Consider the following 18536-nt stretch of genomic DNA (forward strand, 5'->3'; position numbering starts at 1 on the left):
TAGCTATTATTTTCTCCCATTCAGAAGGCTGTCTTTTCACCTTGCTTATATTTTCCTTTGTTGTGCAGAAGCTTTTAATTTTAATTAGATCCCATTTGTTTATTTTTGCTTTTATTTCCAGCATTCTGGGAGGTGGATCATAGAGGATCCTGCTGTGATTTATGTCTGAGAGTGTTTTGCCTATGTTCTCCTCTAGGAGTTTTATAGTTTCTGACCTTACATTTAGATCTTTAATCCATTTTGAGTTTATTTTTGTGTGCGGTGTTAGAAAGTGATCTAGTTTCATTCTTTTACAAGTGGTTGACCAGTTTTCCCAGCACCACTTGTTAAAGAGATTGTCTTTACTCCATTGTATATTCTTGCCTCCTTTGTCAAAGATAAGGTGTCTGACACTGATTTAAACTAGCTCAGAGAGTAACCGGGCACTAGAACCTTGAAGGTAGAGGTCATGAACTCTAGGCATTTTGCCCCAGTGCTGAGCTTGCTGTCTGGCACACAGCAGTTGCTCAATAAATGTTTACTATGTGAATGCTTAATGCATGTTTATTGCATGAGGTTCCTTGGACTGGTGATGTGGGAGGCAATGTCTGCTCTTGACATTTGTGATAGAGTCTATCAGCTCGGCTCCTTCACCCTCTCTGGGTCCACACACTTTGCCCTGTTAACTGCATTGCCTCCCACCCTAGCTGAGAGGTCCTGCTTTACTTCTTGATTCTGGGCTCACACGATTTGCCTGGCCACTGGAGTGTTTGCCAACATGATGCAATCAGGGGCTTGGGACTGGCCTGCACATCGGGGCTTGTCCTCTGCACTTTTGTCATTGGTATAAGAAGGTCTCGCCTGGACAAGCCTGCATTTTCCAAGAAGAGGCGGAGAGGCACCTGGAGCAGGGCTGCCCCAGCCACAGATGCACAGATGAGACCAGCTCAGACCAGCTCAGCCCAGTTGGGACCAGCTGAACCATGCAGACACATGAGAAATGAATGTTTATTTTTACATGCCACTGGAATGTTGTAGTTTGTTATGTGGCGACTTTGTGAGCACAGCTAACTGGTTCGGTATTTTTGTAGAATATAGACGCTCAACTGGTCTTTGTATCCTTGTTGTTAGTTGTTCAGTTGCTCAGTCGTATCCAACCCCTTGTGACCCCATGAACTGCAGCACACCAGGCCTTCCTGTCCTTCACTATCTCCTGGAGTCTGATCAAACTCATGTCCATTGAGTCAGTGATGTTATCCAACCATCTCATCCTCTGTCATCCCCTTCTCCTCCTGCCTTCAACCTTTCCCAGCATCAGGGTCTTTTCCAGTGAGTTGGCTCTTCACATCAGGTAGCCAAAATATTGGAGCTTTAGCTTCAGCATCAGTCCTTCCAATGAATATTCAAGGTTGATTTCCTTTAGGACTGACTGCTTTGATCTCCTTGCTGTCCAAGGGACTCTCAAGAGTCTTCTCCAGCACCGCAGTTTGGGTACACTTTGTACCCCAGAGGAGCAGTAGAAAATAATAGCAGGCTTGGTGAAACTTCCCTTCTCATACCCACGGCAGACATCACTAATTCGCCACAGATATTTTTCTTGCTGACTCCAATCATCTAGCATCCTTCTTGTATGGGGGCATCTCTTCAAACTTTCTTGGCCCCATCTCTCTCAGCCTCCCCCAGCCATGGCTATGGTGATGAGCTCCATGCAGGCTCCAGCCAGCTGCACTCAGTGCAACCTGACCCCATCTCAGCTGAGGCCTGTAAGGTGCTTCTTCTTCACTTCTTCCCTGGGGCCTCTCTGACTCCATGATAGGATACCCACGGGACGCACTTGGCACCCATGGACGCACAACCCAGAAGTTAGTGCCTCACGTGGGAGTTACCACCCACGGGGGCAACCTCTGCACTCTGGGAAGAGAACCCAGTGGGTGAATGTTCCCTCTCTCTTCCCCTGGGCACGTTGTCACGTGCATTCCGTAAGGCTCCTCAGAAGGTCCAGGCAGGCCGTTATCGCGCACAGTGGTGGCCAGTTCAGTAACGCTCCCTGGTGCTGACTCTCCCTCTTTCCCGTTCCTCCTCTTTTCCCTAAGATCCCCCTTCAAAATGAACTACTTGAACATAAGCCCTTGGTTCAGGCTCCATTTTTAGAGCATGCCAGCCTAAGATAAGACCGTCTCACTTACAGTGCTCCAGGCGGCCCCTATTAATTGACAGCAGTTGGCAGGCTGCCTCGGAGGTTCAGGCGTATGTCCAGTCATGGAGAAATTGGGCTCAGCCACATGAAGGCATTCATCATGCCCTGATACCTGCCCTTGGACTTACCTGCCTGCCACAGGGGCTTGAGGGTGGACAGCATCTTGAGTCTTTGTAGCAGGGAAACCTGCTGGAAGGCCTCCAGGTCCACTGGGGCTGAGTCCAGCAGAGGGTCAATGGCTAATGCCAAGCGATCCATGAATGCCTCATATTTGGGAAAGGCCTGGAACAGAGCTCTGAGTCAAGGTCCCACTGCCTAGAATTCCACAGTCCCCATGATCTGCCCTCCAGACCACCTGGCCTGCTGCCTCCCAGCCAAGCCTTGATGATTCTCAGGCCCCACCCCCTGCCAAGCACGACTCCACTTGGCTGTGCAGAGTTACTCCTAGTTCTAGGTCTGTGCACTGGCATCAGCACTGGGGCAGGTGAGAGAGGGCCTGCATAGTAATAGTAGGAGGCCACCAGGGGGTGGCAGAGACAAGAGTCTAAGGCTGACCCGTTGTCAGCCATGGAAAACTCAAGAACCCTAGGACATGGTCTCTGTGATAAACCAAAGACCACTTGAAAGTTTCTTCTCCCTGTCCTGTCTTTCTATATCTTACTGGTAGAAGTAAGATCTCTTGCTCTGTACCCCAGCATGCTGACTCTTCCTTCCTGGTCTGCAGACCCCACCGCCCACATCCTTTCATCATCAGCAGGAACAGAACCCTGCCTCCTTTCACCCCACAATCTCCTACTGCATATGACAACCTGGTTATGATCCCCCTTCCCTGGATGGGTGACAGGAGCAGGGATGGACTCTATGCCACCCGAGGCCCTATCTTACTTCTTAGCCCAGAGCTTTTAATTTTTTGTTCTAGAACTCTTGGATATACCCATGGAATTTTAACACCTGTTACATTAAGAAAAGCTCTGTGTTGAATTGCACTGGAGACTCTTGATTAAAATGAAGGTAAACAGCTTTCTCTGCAACAGGTCTTCAATGTGACAACGTGCAAAGACAAAACCAATTCTGCTCCTGACTTTCCACACTGAGATGTGGCCTCTGCCTCCTGTTCCTGTGGTCACCAGCCATGGCCACGGCCACTGTCCTCTAGCTCAGGGACCCAGTCTTGTCCTGAATCCTCTCCAGTGTATCTGAGATGGGTAGGACTTGGAGGAGAATGGAGGGAGTGCAACCTACAGAGTGCAACTGTACAAAAGAATCATGTGCAAATCACTTAAAAAAAAAAAAGCAAAGCTCCCTAAGTGACCTGATTGTCCACCAGGTTAGGAAACCACTGGTTAAAGAGAGAGGCTGGATCTGTGGTTTTCTTGGTTTTACCCCATAGTAGATTAACAGAACAAAAATCATCCCCCATGGATTGCTTAACCCAGGTTCTTCTTAGAAAAATGTCTCCACCAAGATATGAGTTAATGCTATGCTATGCCGTCAGCTTGTATCTAGGTTGGTACAACAAATGACCACTCAGAGAATCTTTTTCTGTCTGTAAAACCAATCACACCAGGCCCATTACATTCAGTGACCCATCTAGACAAACCTACCCAACAAACTCCTCGCAGTTCATTCCCAAGGGAAAACTGTGCCTTCTCCATCAGACCTACTCATCATCATGGGCACATTCTTGCCTTGGGCTGCCAGGGAATGATGCCAAAATAGATGAATATTTATTATAACTCTTCTCCTAAATTCCCGATCCAGTTTGTTCTATCTTTAATTGTCTCTGATCCCCCCTTTTTCTTTTTGACCTTCATGTGCTTTAATATGGAAAACCACTTGGAATTCTGTCTGAAAGGAGAGATAGAAAGCACATACAATATAAGGACATATCAGTGGATTCCCACTTGAACAGCGGCTTCACCCTGAATACACACAGGTTTAACGGTCTCCCGTGTCCACTGGTCTTAGCCACTGTTCTCCATTCCTTCTCTTTGCAGTGCCCAAGATCAAAGGCTGGCGCAGACTGGAGCCCTCGTAGGGCAGATGGGGTGGCCTGTCCACACCCCTGTGGCCTTGGACAATTGCTCTGGGAGAATTCCGACCAGGCCCATTTCCTTTCAACCGCGGCCTCCAAAGGCCCTGGGGGCCCAGTGGCTAAGTTTCTGCACTTCCAATGCAGGGGGCCCAGGCTCAATCCCTGGTCAGGGATCTAGTTATATCCCACATGCTGCAACTAAATATCCCACATACTGCAACTATAAGGCCTGGGGCAGTCAAATAATGTTTTTTTAAGAGCCCATCTCTCAGAAAATAATGTTTAAAAAGAAAAAAGAGCAGCCTCCAGGCTGAGATGGAGGAGAAGATCCATCGCTGGTCACTTTCCCTACCTGGGCATCCTTCCTTGAGAACTGGGCGATCTGCTTCTGATTTTCTGCCATGTCTGTGCCCAGCAGAAGAGACCGGGGCACCTTACCCCCTGCACTCTCTTCCAGCATGGGAGTGAAGGAGTAGGGGTTTCGAAGATGAAGCCTCAGCCCATGTTTCTGCAGAACACAGACAGCACAGGTAACATTTGAAGGGATCTGCCCATGACCCTTCTCTGATTTTGCTTGGGTGAGCTGTATTTTTTTGGGCTCCAAAATGACTGCAGATGGTGACTGCAGCCATGAAATTAAAAGATGCTTACTCCTTGGAAGGAAAGTTATGACCAAACTAGACAGCATATTGAAAAGCAGAGACATTACTTTGCCAACAAAAGTCCGTCTCTTCAAGGCTATGGTTTTTCCAGTAGTCATGTATGGATGTGAAAGTTGGACTATAAAGAAAGCTGAGCACTGAAGAATTGATGCGTTTGAACTATGTTGTTGGAGAAGACTCTTGAGAGTCCCTTGGACTGCAAGGAGATCCAACCAGTCCATCCTAAAGGAGATCAGTCCTGAGTGTTCATTGGAAGGACTGATGTTGAAGCTGAAGCTCCAGTACTTTGGCCACCTGATGCAAAGAGCTGACTCATTGGAAAAGACCCTGATGCTGGGAAAGATTGAGGGCAGGAGGAGAAGAGGACAACAAGGGATGAGATGGTTGGATGGTATCACCAACTCGATAGAGATGAGTTTGAGTAAACTCTGGGAGTTGGTGATGGACAGGGAGACCTGGCATGCTGTGATCCATGGGGTCATGAAGAGTCGGACTCAACTGAGTGACTGAAATGAACTGAACTGACCTCTATGTATTTAGGTACCTGTATGCAGGTTCCCAGGGGATTCCCAGGTGGCGCTAGTGGTAAAGAACCTGCCTGCCAATGTAGGAGACATGAGACGTGGGTTTAATCCCTGGGTCAGGAAGATCCCCTGGAGAAGGGCATGGCAACCTATTCCAGTATTCTTGCCTGGAGAATCCCTTGTACCAAGGAGCCTGGCAGGCTACACAGTCCATGGGGTAACAGAGAGTTGGACATGACTGAAGTGACTTAGCATGAACATATATGTGTAGTTTCCCAAGGCATGTGGTCCTGGTTCCTATCTTTGATATAGGTGTATAAAAATCCCTCTTGCCCAGGCACACTGTGGCAGACCATACCACACCATGCAATGCCACACATATATGCCACACCATACTATGCCCCATCACACCATGCCACGCTACCCAGTGCCAGGGACTGTACTAGGGCTTACAATGGTTACATCACAATGGTTCTGTACGCATATCATCCTCATTGTAAAATGCAATAGCAGCGGCTCAGAGAAGCGAAATAATGTGTTTAAGGTCACACAGGGAGGCGGATCCAGGTTTCAAACCACATCCCTGCGACTCCAAAACCCTGGCTCTCAGCAGTAGCCTTTAAATGCTCCCATTTCAGAAATAATTAAGACTGAGAAAGACACAATAAAGCCACAGTTATGTGAAAATCCATACTTACAAGGTAGATAAATTATTCACATTAAAAAACCCTTTTATTTACTTTGCGGACTCATTTACTCCATAGTCACTTTAAATGGAAGTTCCCTTGTTGCATTTAAAATATTTGATTTACACATATTTGATTAGCACACAGAACTTTCCAAGAGCACATTTACTTCTTCAAAGAAGGTGGAGATAAAACAGAAGGAGCCTGTGCTACCCTTACAAATAAGACGTCCTGTTCCTTCTAGAGACTTTTTTCCTAAACCACTTTTTTGATGCGTGATTGACATACAAGTAGCTGTACGTATTTAAAGTATGCAACTTGATAGATTTGGCCTCTAGAGACTTCTTCCCCCAGATACACTTTGGTCTGCTCCCACCTCTTTGAGGTCTTTGCTCAGATGTTACCTGAGTAGCATACTCAGCTCCCCCCGACTCTTTGGCTCTGCTTAATTTTTCTCCAAAGCACTTATCACCACCTGGTCAATGACATACTTAGTTTTCCTCTGTCTACACAGGTAGGATGTGAGCTCTCTGAACTCAGGGGCTGAGTCTCTTTTTCTCAGTGATGTATCTGCAGCATCTAGACACCATGTGATCAATACATAGTCTATTGACTAAACGCAGACAGGTGCCCTGCAGACAGGGCACCACCCCAGAGGACAGAAACGAGATCTGTGAGCAGAAGTTTTAGGAAAACACATAGAAACCCAAAGAGACCTTTCCAGTATTACAGCAGAAGTCTCCCCCTGACCACGGGCACTCCAGATGACAGGATCTCCATGACTGAGCATTGTGGAGGTGCATCCAAGTGTTGGAAGGGGTGGGGCTGGGAGACCCACAGGATCCTTCCTAAAGCTGAGATGGGAAATTTCTTTGATTACAAACTGGAGGAATGTCCAGCTTGGTTCCTCTTGATACAGTGAACTCTCTCCCATGCAGGAGGCACCCTCAGTTCCTCTGGGTCTCTCACCCTTGGCCTCCTATCCATCACCAAGTCTCAGAGCTCGGCCTCCAGACCTCATCCACATCTCCCCATACCCCTTGCCCTGCCTCAGCCCAGCTGCCACCTTCTGAGATGCCCTGCACCCACTTCCACCACAATCCACGCCATCTAGCAGGAGGACTGATCTTTCATAAAGTCATAAATCCCATCACCTCACTTCCTGACTCTACTGTCTCCCTGCTGTGCTCAAATAAAATGCAGGCCCTTCCTCCCAGCCCACAAGGCCCAGTCTCCTCCAGCCCTGCCCATCTCCCTTCCTGTCTGCTGCCCCTCTGCCTGGTGCTTCTGCTCTGGCCACTTGACCTTCCTTTCCCTTAGGCCTGTCCACTTCCACTTCCTTCTGCCTGGAATAGTCTCCCCTCAGATGTCCACAGTGCTGGTGACTTCTTGGCATTTGAATGTCAGCTCAGATGTTCCCCCCGGCTCCAAAGGAGGATTTCCTGGCCACCAGTCCAGGCTGGGCCTCCAGGCCCTCACTGTCGTGTTGCCTCAGTTTCCTTGCTATAGGTGTGCTTACCTCCACCTGAAGTTCTCTCACTAAGTGCTCAGCCTCGCCACCCTCCCTCACCACCTTCAGTCCACATGTCTCTCCCAGGGCCTGGCACAGGACAGTTGCTCAGCAACATGTGCTGAATGAATGAATCAATAACCCCCCAAAAAAGGATCCAAGAAGAACCCAGAGTTTGCTTCAGGTCTAAGTAATTGAACATGATTCATTTATTTGTCTGATTTCAGGACTTTCTCCCATAAAGAGAGTGACTGTCCTGTCTGACTCCTTGTGACCCCATGGACTGCAGCATGCCAGGCTTTCCTGTCCTTCACTATCTCCTGCTCAAACTCATGTCCATTGAGTCGATGATACCATCCAACCATCTCATCCTCTGTCACCCTCTTCTCCTCCTGCCCTCACTCTTTCCCAGCATCAGGGTCTTTTCCAACAAGTCAGCTTTTCACATCAAGTGGCCAAAGTACTGGAGCCCCAGCCGGCTGCTACAGGCGCTGTGCTAATGATGAGCGAACACCAACTACAAGAGCCTTCTGGGGCTGGTAAGATTACATCCCCATCTTACAGATAAGGAAGATGAGGCACCGCAAGGCTAAGTCACACCGCTGCTAATGGCAGAGCAGAAATTCAAAACTGAACAGGTTCCAGAGGCTGAAATCGCAGCCTTGTGCTCTACCCAGGACAGGGGTCGGTTCTGAGAGCTCACACCTGAGACCTGGCCCACGGCCACCGGCAAAGTGCAAGAGGCTGAGCAGGGTGGCTATCAAGACGTCCCTGGTGGTGGCACATCAGAGCTCAGAACAAGGGGGAAGAGTCAGTTAGACTTGGCTCCTCAGTCATTTCCTTATGTGTGAGCTTAAGCCCCTGCATTCCTTCATAAAATGGGGGCTCCTACCCATGCACTTGCCACCGTGCGTAACTAGTGTGTCTGAAAATTGCCTTCAGTGATAGGCTGGTTTGCCTGGGGCAGAGACCCGTCCCCAGGCCTCAGCGGGATTCCACCTGATCCTGGCTGGAGACAGATGTGCTCGCGGTCTCAGGGACTCAAATAATAATTTCTCTCATGGTGACCATGACTTAATGTCTTATTAATTTCAAACTCAGCACAGAGCTGGTGCTGAGGTGCTGTCAGCCTCATACGCAGATGGCACCCAGGACCCTTTCTCAGTGGTGGGTGGCAGAGGCACCAAGCAGCTAAGTGGCTCTAGGAATGCATGGCCTTGTTTGTCAAAGAGGCAGCTAGGGGTAAAAGGAATCTGAAAGGGCAGGGGCAAGACTGTGGACTAAGGCAAGGCTAAGAGGAGTCTACAGGGGCAGACTGGGAGTTCCCAGGATGCCCTACAATGGCTCGGGAGCCCGAAGAGCTGAAACTGATTGCTCAAGTTGCCAAGGATGGTGACTGGCTCTCAAGTGTAAGGAGGGCAGCAGGTGGGCCCAGGACCTAAGGCAGCTTTGCAAACTCAGGTGCCCAGGTGCCCAGTTGCCCAAGGGTTCCTATGGGGGCTGGACAGGGCCCCGGGGAGTGATGGACAAAGCACAGCCAGGATGGCATTCATGTAAGGGGTCAGCTGGTGCAGCATCTGGGAACATGGGTTTGGAGACATTTGTGTATGAAATTTCTCGATCTTTAAGACACCAGATGGCCAGACACCATCTGTGGGCAGGCATGAAAGAGAGCATGGGAGATAGACACACCCTCGAAGGGAAGAGCAGCAGCTGCCCGCTTCCCCAGCCCCCAGGCCATGGAGCATGTGGATGGACAGGCACATGTACACACACACACACACTCTACCTTCAGCTCCAATTCAGAGTAAATCTGTGGTCGTAGCAGGCTGAGGAGGTAGGATGCTCGGGAGAACTTAAACCCTGAAGATGAATTGGATGAAGACAGTCACAGGGATCACCAGTGGTCACCCCCAGGCCCCTCACCCACCTCTTTGGCTCACCTGGGATTATTTCCTCTGTGACAGCTGCACCCCCGATCACGTGGCGTCTCTCGAAGACCGCCGTGTTCACTCCAAATCTCTGCAGGTATGCCGCCTGGGATGAGGCACACAGGCCTTCCCTTTATTCCTGGGGTCGACCCGCAGTCTCAGGGACCTCACCACAGGGCTGGCTCAAGCTGTCCCTGCCTCTGAGATGCCCTTCCCCAGCCCTTTCATAAATGCCCACCTCCTCAGATGTCTTCTGAGACCTGGCATGACTGCCCATGCCCCTTCACTTCCCAGCCCCAGGTGACCTTCCCTCCTGCACGGTCTGGAGCCCCTGTGAACTCGTGCCCATCTCCTGGGCGGAGTGGCAGCAAGCCTCACCCTCCTCCCTAGCCTGCAGCAGGCAGCACTGGGGGCGTGTCGTGTGAGCACTGAGGACACCATTCCACTCCCCTCTTTTCCTGCTAGGGCAACCTCAGTACCTGATCCATCTGGCCTCAATTTCCTCCTGTGCAAAAATGGGGCTGATGATAGCAACACCCACTTTTCCTGCTTCACAGGGCTGCTGTGAGAATTCTCTGAGCTGGTCCTTGCTGCTACTGCTGCTGCTAAGTTGCTTCAGTCATGTCCGACTTTGTGCAACCCCATAGATGGCAGCCCACCAGGCTCCCCCGTTTCTGGGATTCTCCAGGCAAGAACACTGGAGTGGGTTGCCATTTCCTTCTCCAATGAATGAAAGTGAAAAGTGAAAGTGAAGTTGCTCAGTCATGTCCGACTCTTAGCAACCCCATGGACTGCAGCCTACCAGGCTCCTCCATCCATGGGATTTTCCAGGCAAGAGTACTGGAGTGGGGTGCCATTGCCTTCTCCAGAGCTGGTCCCTAGAAGGAACTTAAACGTGGGTCCCTGGCACATGGGAATATGTTCAGTGAATGAAGCTATGATTATAATATGGTGTCATTTTGGGGAACAAGTGTTTCAGGGGAGAGTATTAATCTTTCTCTAGCACTTGGTGGAAAATCAATAAATATTTGTTGAACCAAACTAGTCCTCCATCTACTGACCTAAAATGCTGGCCCTCCCCCCATCACCACAACCAAGGTGACAACTCGGATGGTGTAGGCGGACTTTTGGTGACTGCTGTGCCAGATGCTGTGCGAGCATCGTCTCATATGATCCATCTTAGAGGTAGGCACCGTGATTCTCCCCATTTCACAGAGGAGGAAGTGAGGCTCAGTGAGGCTAACAGCTCAAGTTCACAGAACTAATGAGTAGAGGTGTGGAAACTGAACCTGGTCTGTACACAGAATCTACACTCCTGACACGTCCTAACGAGAAAGGAGAAAGAGGAGCCTCGGTGTCACATCTGGAAACTGGCCTCAGAGGTGAGCCATGTTTCTCCCATTGGACGTCAACAGTCCCACAGTGATGACCGCAGACAGAGGTGGTCTGAGACCACGATACAGGGGACAGAGCAGGGCCACTTCACAGCTATGCCTTAGCAAAGACGAGACGAGGTCTGTGGGTCACCTCAAGATCCCAGTCACCGGCTCTCGTGGCCAAGATGCGTGATGCCGTGTGTGTGGGGCAACCACTCTACATGCTAGCCTCCCCTCCCTGCAGACACAGTTTAGAGATGCCCCTGCTCTCCAACAGTAACCAACCTCGGGCCAGCTCCCTACTTTCTCAGGCTGGCCCCAAATCATCCAGCGAAGTGCATGACTATCCTCTCATTTGAGCAAGGCTTCTTGAGCCGGGGCCTCAGGGCACACCATCTATTTCCCTTCCCCTCAATTCAGCGAGGGTGGGCATTTTAATTCTCATTTTATCATCGGTCAGAGAGATTAGCTGACTGGCCTTAACCTTCACAGGTGGAAAGTGGCTGAGCTGGGAGACAAACCCATGTTCATATTAATATAAAAATCAGTGTTTTAAATTACTGATCAGTTGAGTTATATAGGGAGCTTCCCTGATAGCTCAGTTAGTAAAGAATCTGCCTGCAATGCAGGATACCCTGGTTTGATTCTGGGGTCGGGAAGATAAGCTGGTGAAGGGATAGGCTACCCACTCCAGTATTCTTAGGCTTCCTTTGTGGCTCAGCTGGTAAAGAGTCCAGCAACGTGGGAGACCTGGGTTTGATCCTGGGGTTGGGACGATCCCCTGGAGAAAGGAAAGGCTACCAACTCCAGTATTCTGGCCTGGAGAATTCCATGGACTGTATAGTCCATGGGGTCGCAAAGAATTGGACACGACTAGGTGACTTTCACTTTCACTTGAGTTAAATAATGTCCCCTGTAACATGTTCCAATAAAACCGCTATACTGGGGAAAGTATTAAGACGTAACACAGGTCTCCTGGCTCCCCACATTGCTGAATCCCCTGAACCGATATTCTAGAGCAGACGCTGCTCAGAATGCTCTGTGTGAATCTTGAGGCCTGAACCTTGATCACACACTATGGCCTCCTAGGGGTACACGGACTCTGGTTTGAGAAGCACAGCCTCAGGGTCACCCTGGCCTGCGGTCAGGCTGGGACCCAGACGCCAACTGTGCCGGGGCAGGGCCCTGCCTTCTCTGCTGGACCGGCTCCCTCACTGTCTCCCGGGTGCACCTTGGACAGTGTGTAGCTGCATGTTCCCCAGGGTGGTGCCTGGCCTAGACCTAGCTTGGGAACACTGGCTCTGCATACAAGGACAGCCCACCATCTGGAGTCAAAGGGCCCCCAGCCCCAGTTACCTGCTCCCTAAGGTTCTAACCTGCCTCCCGTGTTATGTCCATTACACACTTTCCCAGCCGTTTATCACCTTGCTTATGAAAGGTCAAGGGGGAAACCTATGAGCATGAAGGAGAGGCAAGCAAAACTATATCGTCTTTAAGGACTGTGGATGTCCTCTTGAGCCAGTCACTGGCCAGCACCGGGGTGAGGGGACCAGCCAGCCTTTGCTTCCCCCCAGCGACCCTCATCCTGCTGGCTTCCTTACACTCCTGCTGGGAGCCACACACCCAGGGGCCAGTGAAGGGGGGCTAAGGGGGAGGACTCACAGCCACCAGCCCGTTGTGTCCTGCAACGAGACAGAGGAGAGGTGAGGAAAGTGACCATGGTCAGTGGGCAGATACATTGCTTGAGGAGTGTGGCCACCCTTCCCTGTCCTCATGCCCATGAAGATCCTGGCGAGGTAGCAGAACTTGGGGGACCCCCTCACCTGAACCTGGATGTTGGAACAGCATCTACCTTGATATTGTAAGACACCTGGTCTTTTGGGGGGAATCACAAAACCCTGGTTCTTGCCCCGAACTGAAAAAAGTCCTGTCCTCTTGGCTTGGCCAATGGCTCATGCTGGAGTGGGGACAAGGGGAACCCGCAGGCATCAGATGAAAGTGACCCACAAAGCCTTGCTGGGCTTCCAGCAAAGGAGGTTGAGCAGATGACTGTCGGAGGGAGTGTCAAAGTTGACCTAGAGAAAGAGAGGGAGGCATGATTGTGCTCTGATGCCGGTGCCCCTGGTCATCCAGGTGAGTGCTGGTCATGTGGACAGTTGCTGCCAAGCAGGGCTTGCTTTGCCCAAGCACGCCGCACAACAGTGCTCCAGAAGGGGACTCTTTATCAGTTTCCAGTGTTCCTGAGATAGAACAGCTCAAAATGAACTCAACACATACAGCTTCAACGTTTGCTAGAACTGCTGAGTGTGCTTCAGGGTGCTAGACGATGGGGCAGATTTGTCTGGTATAAAGTTTCTTTCCAAAAATTTTAGGCAGGCAGCCCCTGGGGTGCAAGCCCTGAACTTGTTTTGGGGTCCCATATCCCACACCAAGTCCATGGCTAGCAAGTGCCTCTCCAGCTCTGAGAAGCTTCAGGATCACAGAATGTGCGTCATCACTGATTCCCGGAGCCCTCCCTGGAATCTACTGGGCAGGCTGGGGGCAGGGACTAGGATGGACTTCACAGAAGCTCCCTGGTCATTCAGATGCAGGCGGTCTCAGACCCACAGGCCTAGCACGTGTTTCATGAACTAATATGGAATCTTCATGTGATAAGCATGTCATAATCTATTTGATTATATTTCATTTAAAAATGCTAGTTGATAAAAGAGTACTGTTTTTACCTGCTTTTGATAATTTTCTTAAGAAAGTTTAAAAAGTGTGATGGATGGGAATTATGAATGAATTTCAACCTGAAGTCTGAAAAGCCATGCTCTCAAACACATACAGCAGATTAAAGGCAGACTGTCCTGGGCTCACCCTGGTGTTTGCTGTCTTTTTCATGTGTAAACAGAGGGCCTGCTGGGCTTGCAATGTCGCAGGCAGGATGAGCAGTAATATACCTAAAGCACTTGTGCCTTAGCAGACCCATAATTAGTGCTGATCATAAATCCTGGAAAACTAATAAAGGCTTCCAGGCAACAGGGTCCAGTTCAGTCGTCACATGTAAGCCCACAAATGCACAAACAGACCTCAAATGGCAAAGGGCAGGGATCCAATAGCCCAAGTTCCTCCTCCCTCCACCACTCCCCCACTCTAGCTGTGGCTGAAACTTTGTCCTGCGGCTTCTGGTGACCTCTCCCTTCCCCTGGAAGGAGTCTAAGCTGCAGGCTCAGCTAATCTCCAGGCCTGACTGCAGGGTTCCTTAGGCAGCAGGCACAGAGCCATGCGGGGGAGGGGTGTGCTGACATGGGCTCCTGAATGTGTGGGCTGCAGGTGTCATATCAGGCCCACTCCCAGAGCTGGTTAGGTGTGACGATCCCCTCAGAACCCTGATCACCAGGTAGGGAGCCCTTGAACTGCACTTTCACAAGCTCCTTGGGTCGTCCTTTAGGCAAATTTGGTCAAATAACTGAATCAGGATGATGTCCAGGTTACTGGTGTGACTTCAGGGAGCAGAGATGATCTGTATCTCAGAAGATGCCGCCGTGCTCCTCACTCAGGTTGGCTAAGCCTTCCAACCAGGTTTCCTGCCTTGGTTGGCAATCAGAGAAGCAACGTTGATGAAAAATTCACACCTGAGACGCACACTTGTGAGCCATTCACCCAGGTACCTGGGGACCTAGGATCAACCCTCTCTGCCAAGAGACAGCAGGGGTGGATTGTCTCCAAGGGCGGAAAAGGTGGGAGGAACTTCCGTTTACTGAGCCCAGCCAGTGGGCACTGGAGCTGGAGTCCCCCAGCCCTGGAAGTTGGTGACACAGTTGTCAAACAGCGCCTGATAAAAATTATATAAACTAACAATGAAATAATGATATTAAAAACAAAGGTAATAAATACTCAAAGCTTGTCACTTTCTAATTGTTTTACTACATTTTCCTATTGTCTATGTCTTCACAGTTATTTACATCCATGGACACATACAGGGGCCACGTTACCTGATTGTGCCTGGCTGCATCTTTCTCCCAAATTTGCATTCAGAGACATAACATTGGTAACTTAGAAAAAGGCTGCAGTGGGAGTATTCACACCATGAAAATCCACGAACACTACACACCAAAGCCTGGGTTGTTATTTTTTTTGGTTGTTAGACTTAAGAAAGTGATGGAGAAAATGCTAACAATGCAAATTAAACTTAACTGGCAGTTGTGCCCACAGCAGTTACATTGTGAAACAGAGCAAACAATTGAGGAATTGTTCTCCTGTTCGCAAAATTATTTGACTGAGCAAGATCATTCCAATTGTTGAAGGAGCAGAGAAGTTCTGACATAAATCTTTGTTTCACTTTCTTTCTGCTCTTTAAAGAAAATAAAAATATCAAACAATGTTGCCTTCGGATATTTTCATTTGTCAAATTGCAGCCGTAGGTTGGTTACTGAGTTCGGCAAAAGTCACAAGCATTTGCTGAGTGGACTGGCTACCTGGAATTTAGAGTATTGTATATTTTATCTGCAAAACTGTGCTACACTTCTTTGACTTCAGTTTTTACAATAAACTTATGTATGGATATATATGCACACATTCTCCCCTGGAGAGGTTACTGGTAAGGACTTCCCAACACAGGACAGCTCTCCGTAGGGATAAAAATGAAGAAAGGCCCCAATAGGGATGCAGCTTTAAAGCTGTGTGATGAGCAGGTCTTTCCAGGCCTGTCATCCCCTTTCTGTATAATCCCAGTTGGAAATAATGTCAGAAGTAGAATTTGAGGCTGTGAGTGGAAGGCCCCAAGAAAAGGAGCCTGGTCCTGGCCTGGTACCTCACAGGCTCAAGGTGGAATCAGTGCCCTGCACCCTGGGGCTCAGCAACGCGCAGCAGGGTCACCGCAGCAGGTCTTATAGAGCCCAGGTGGGCAAGGCAGTGCGGGCTGTCACTTCTGCAGATAGGTGAGAGGACCGCTGGGACTCGTGTGTCTATTTTTCCCTGACTCCCCTTGACGGAATGACTGTCGTGTCCTCAGGATGGTCTCAGTGGTCAGGTGCTGGTGACCAGAACTCAGGTCACTTGTGTTCGTTGCTCACACTAGTTAGTCATGTCTGACTCTTTGTGACCCCGTGGACTGTAGCCTGCCAGGTTCCTCTATCCATGGGATTCTCCAGGTAAGAACATTGGAGTGGGTTGCCATTTCCTTTTCCAGGGGATCTTCCCAACCCAGAGATTAAATCCAGGTCTGCACTGCAGGCAGATTCTTTACCATCTGAGCCACCAGGGAAGCCCCAGAACACTTGGGGCGGCAGGATTTCACAGGTCTGTTGTACCAGGGCTCCTTCCTTGCAACCCTTATCTACCATATGCTTTCCAAGAATGTGGCACCAACTAGCTAATTTCACAGGAGATTCATGGAAACTCCTGAACTTACTTAGTCCTCCCTGGCCATTTTAGATGGGAAGACTCAAGCCCAGAGAGCGCAAAAATCTGCTCCAGGCCACACAGCAAGTCGACGGCAGAGCCAGCTCCAGAATCCTGGCACCTGCTCTCAGATGGGTAGTTTTCACCCTAGCACTTGCTCTCACCCCAAACCCTGGCCAGTCTGTGCCAAAGCAGTGAGAGGGCAGGGGCGTGGATGGGCCCCCCCACCCCACCCCAGGATTCTGAGCAGGCTGTCCTCTGGCCCCTCAACTCCAGCCCAGCCCACGTTACCTGCGCCTACCACCACCGCATCGTACTCAGGTTTCAGGCGTCCCCTGGTGTCCGAGAGAGCTCGTCTCCATGTGGGGCGGGGAGAGGCGCCCAAGGCCCTCCGGAGCCCTCGGCCACATGTGGCCATTTCTGCCCAGGACTAGGCCAGGAATTTGCTTGCAAGCAGCCTTTTGTGCCTCTCCAGGCAGGGGGAGGAGCAGGGAGGAGGAAGAGGAGGAGCTGCAGCCCAGCTGCGTACTTGGCCCTGGGCCACGACTAAATGGGGACACTGAGTTGCCCGCGGCCCAGCCTGTCCACCCGGGGCAGAGTCATGGGCGGTCACCTGTTAACTCGGCAGAGGTCCTGCGCCTTCAGACCTCCAGAGTGATCACTGTGCTGCTCATTCTCTGGGGCTCCGCTGTGCCAGGCGCTACGCCAACCAGTTGTGCAACCCCTCATGTGGGCCCCAGACGGGGAGCACTGAGGCTCAGACGAGTGTGCGTGCGTGTGCGTGCGTGTCCCAAAGGGCCGTCCCCTACCCTGTGCTGTCCTGCTTCTCATTAAGGAATTCAATGTCCAGGATGAGCTGGGGGTGGGAATCCAAGTAAAGAGGGAGACTCAGGTCCAACTTCCCGTCCTTGTGGCTTGTAACAGGGTAGCTGCTCTATGCCTGCAGCAGGCTCAGGAATCCGCTGCCTGAAGGACCAGGGCCTCTGCAACACTGCAGGGGGAGGGGGCAATCTGCCCCTGGGACATCCAGAGAGCCCCGCGTCCTTGCCCAAATGCTTTAATGCCATCTGCTTCACAGGCTTTCGCAAAACTGCAAAGGTTTGGGGGGCTAGTTCAGTTCTCTGTGATTCTGGGGTTTGCCTTTTTCTTTTGAAGGTCTGAACATTTCTCTTGTGTGTTTTAGTACCTTTCTCATTTCCCAAGAATCCTCAAGGATTTAGACCACATCTGCAAAAAGGTTCAGCTAAGTGCTCATTCTCCTGTGGCCTTTCCTGAATTAGGGGCCCCTCTGCTCCCTGCCCACTGGTTAGGCCATTCCCCAAGTAGGATAAAAGCACCCTAGGGGTTGGGAGTCTCTGTACACCTCTGATATCTGTCAGCCTTCTAGAAACCCACTATTAGAAGTGCATTTCACAATTAGGAGAAAATGTGGAAAGTTGCCTCTGGGTAAGAGGGACTTCTGGGGACATTTTTACTCTCAACTCAGACACCCCTCCACACGCCATGGAAAATTTACACTCTGTGTGTCTCTGCTAAAATACAAGTCAGGGCCTTCTCCTCAGTGTTATTTATAATATTGAAGAACTAAGAAGACTGGTTAAACTGGACATGCCTCGTCCCACAGTGGTTAAAAGGTAAGGGAAAGCAGCAGGGGACAAGCGAGAGGATCCTAAACAGCGGCGGCATCTAGCCTTTCGCTCTCCTGTGTTTTCCACAATCACGTGGTAATTCCCGTCGGTGGTCAGGACATTAGGGAGGAAGGCAGTCCCCGGCACCTCCTGACTGTCCCTCACTGGCACTTCCGAGGCCTTTAGCCCGAGCTGTGGCTCTAGCTTTTTCAGTACCCACGACCCTGCAAGCGGCTCACTTAAAGGGAAAGAACAGTCCTTGCATGAATTTCAGCTCTCTGGTGTCACACGTGAGCCCTTGGCTCCACTGCGCCATGCTCGCTTTTGCCTCACTTCCCTCCATCCCAGCTGTGGCCTCGCAGCCCAAGAGTAGTGGACGCGCCCAGGTCCCAGGCTCTGCTGGCCTCTTGTCCTCGGGCCTGTTTTCAGGTGGGGTGCGGGGAGACTTTAGAGGAGGGGCTGCACCCAGGGCAGTGCTCTCAATCCAGGGCACACCAGGAGCACCTCCGCCCCGCCCGCCCCCTCCCCGGGAAGCTCTGAGAAACCTCATAGCCTGGGATCCGTGGGACTGAGTGACAGGAACCTCTGGGGCAGGGCTGCTGCAGGAGCTAGAACCAAGAAGG

The 18536-nt window shown here is 50.6% G+C and overlaps 1 protein-coding gene across 32 annotated transcripts in view; it reads right to left on the bottom strand.

Moving 5' to 3' along the window:
* Positions 1-16764, bottom strand: part of PYROXD2 (pyridine nucleotide-disulphide oxidoreductase domain 2) — a 49698-nt gene extending 32934 nt beyond the window's left edge. For 11 of the 32 annotated variants that reach the window (XR_011252131.1, XR_011252125.1, XR_011252124.1 and 8 more), the window contains exons 1-6: positions 16577-16763; positions 12563-12582; positions 9537-9630; positions 9383-9456; positions 4564-4719; positions 2305-2458 (exon numbers count right to left, since the gene is read on the bottom strand). Coding sequence is in view for 16 of the 32 variants with exons in the window: in XM_069567479.1 (XP_069423580.1) it covers positions 2305-2458; positions 4564-4719; positions 9383-9456; positions 9537-9630; positions 12563-12582; positions 16577-16703 (625 nt within the window). In the remaining 16 variants the exon portion in view is untranslated. Of the gene's footprint in view, positions 1-2304; positions 2459-3780; positions 3884-4563; positions 4720-9382; positions 9457-9536; positions 9631-12562; positions 12583-16576 lie in introns of those variants that run through there. The other 21 variants (XR_011252118.1, XR_011252117.1, XR_011252119.1 and 18 more) reach the window with 9 other exon arrangements.
* Between the last annotated feature and the right edge of the window lie 1772 nt (positions 16765-18536).

Source organism: Ovis canadensis, chromosome 22 (assembly GCF_042477335.2).
Source record: "Ovis canadensis isolate MfBH-ARS-UI-01 breed Bighorn chromosome 22, ARS-UI_OviCan_v2, whole genome shotgun sequence".
Classification (NCBI taxonomy): Eukaryota; Metazoa; Chordata; class Mammalia; order Artiodactyla; family Bovidae; genus Ovis; species Ovis canadensis.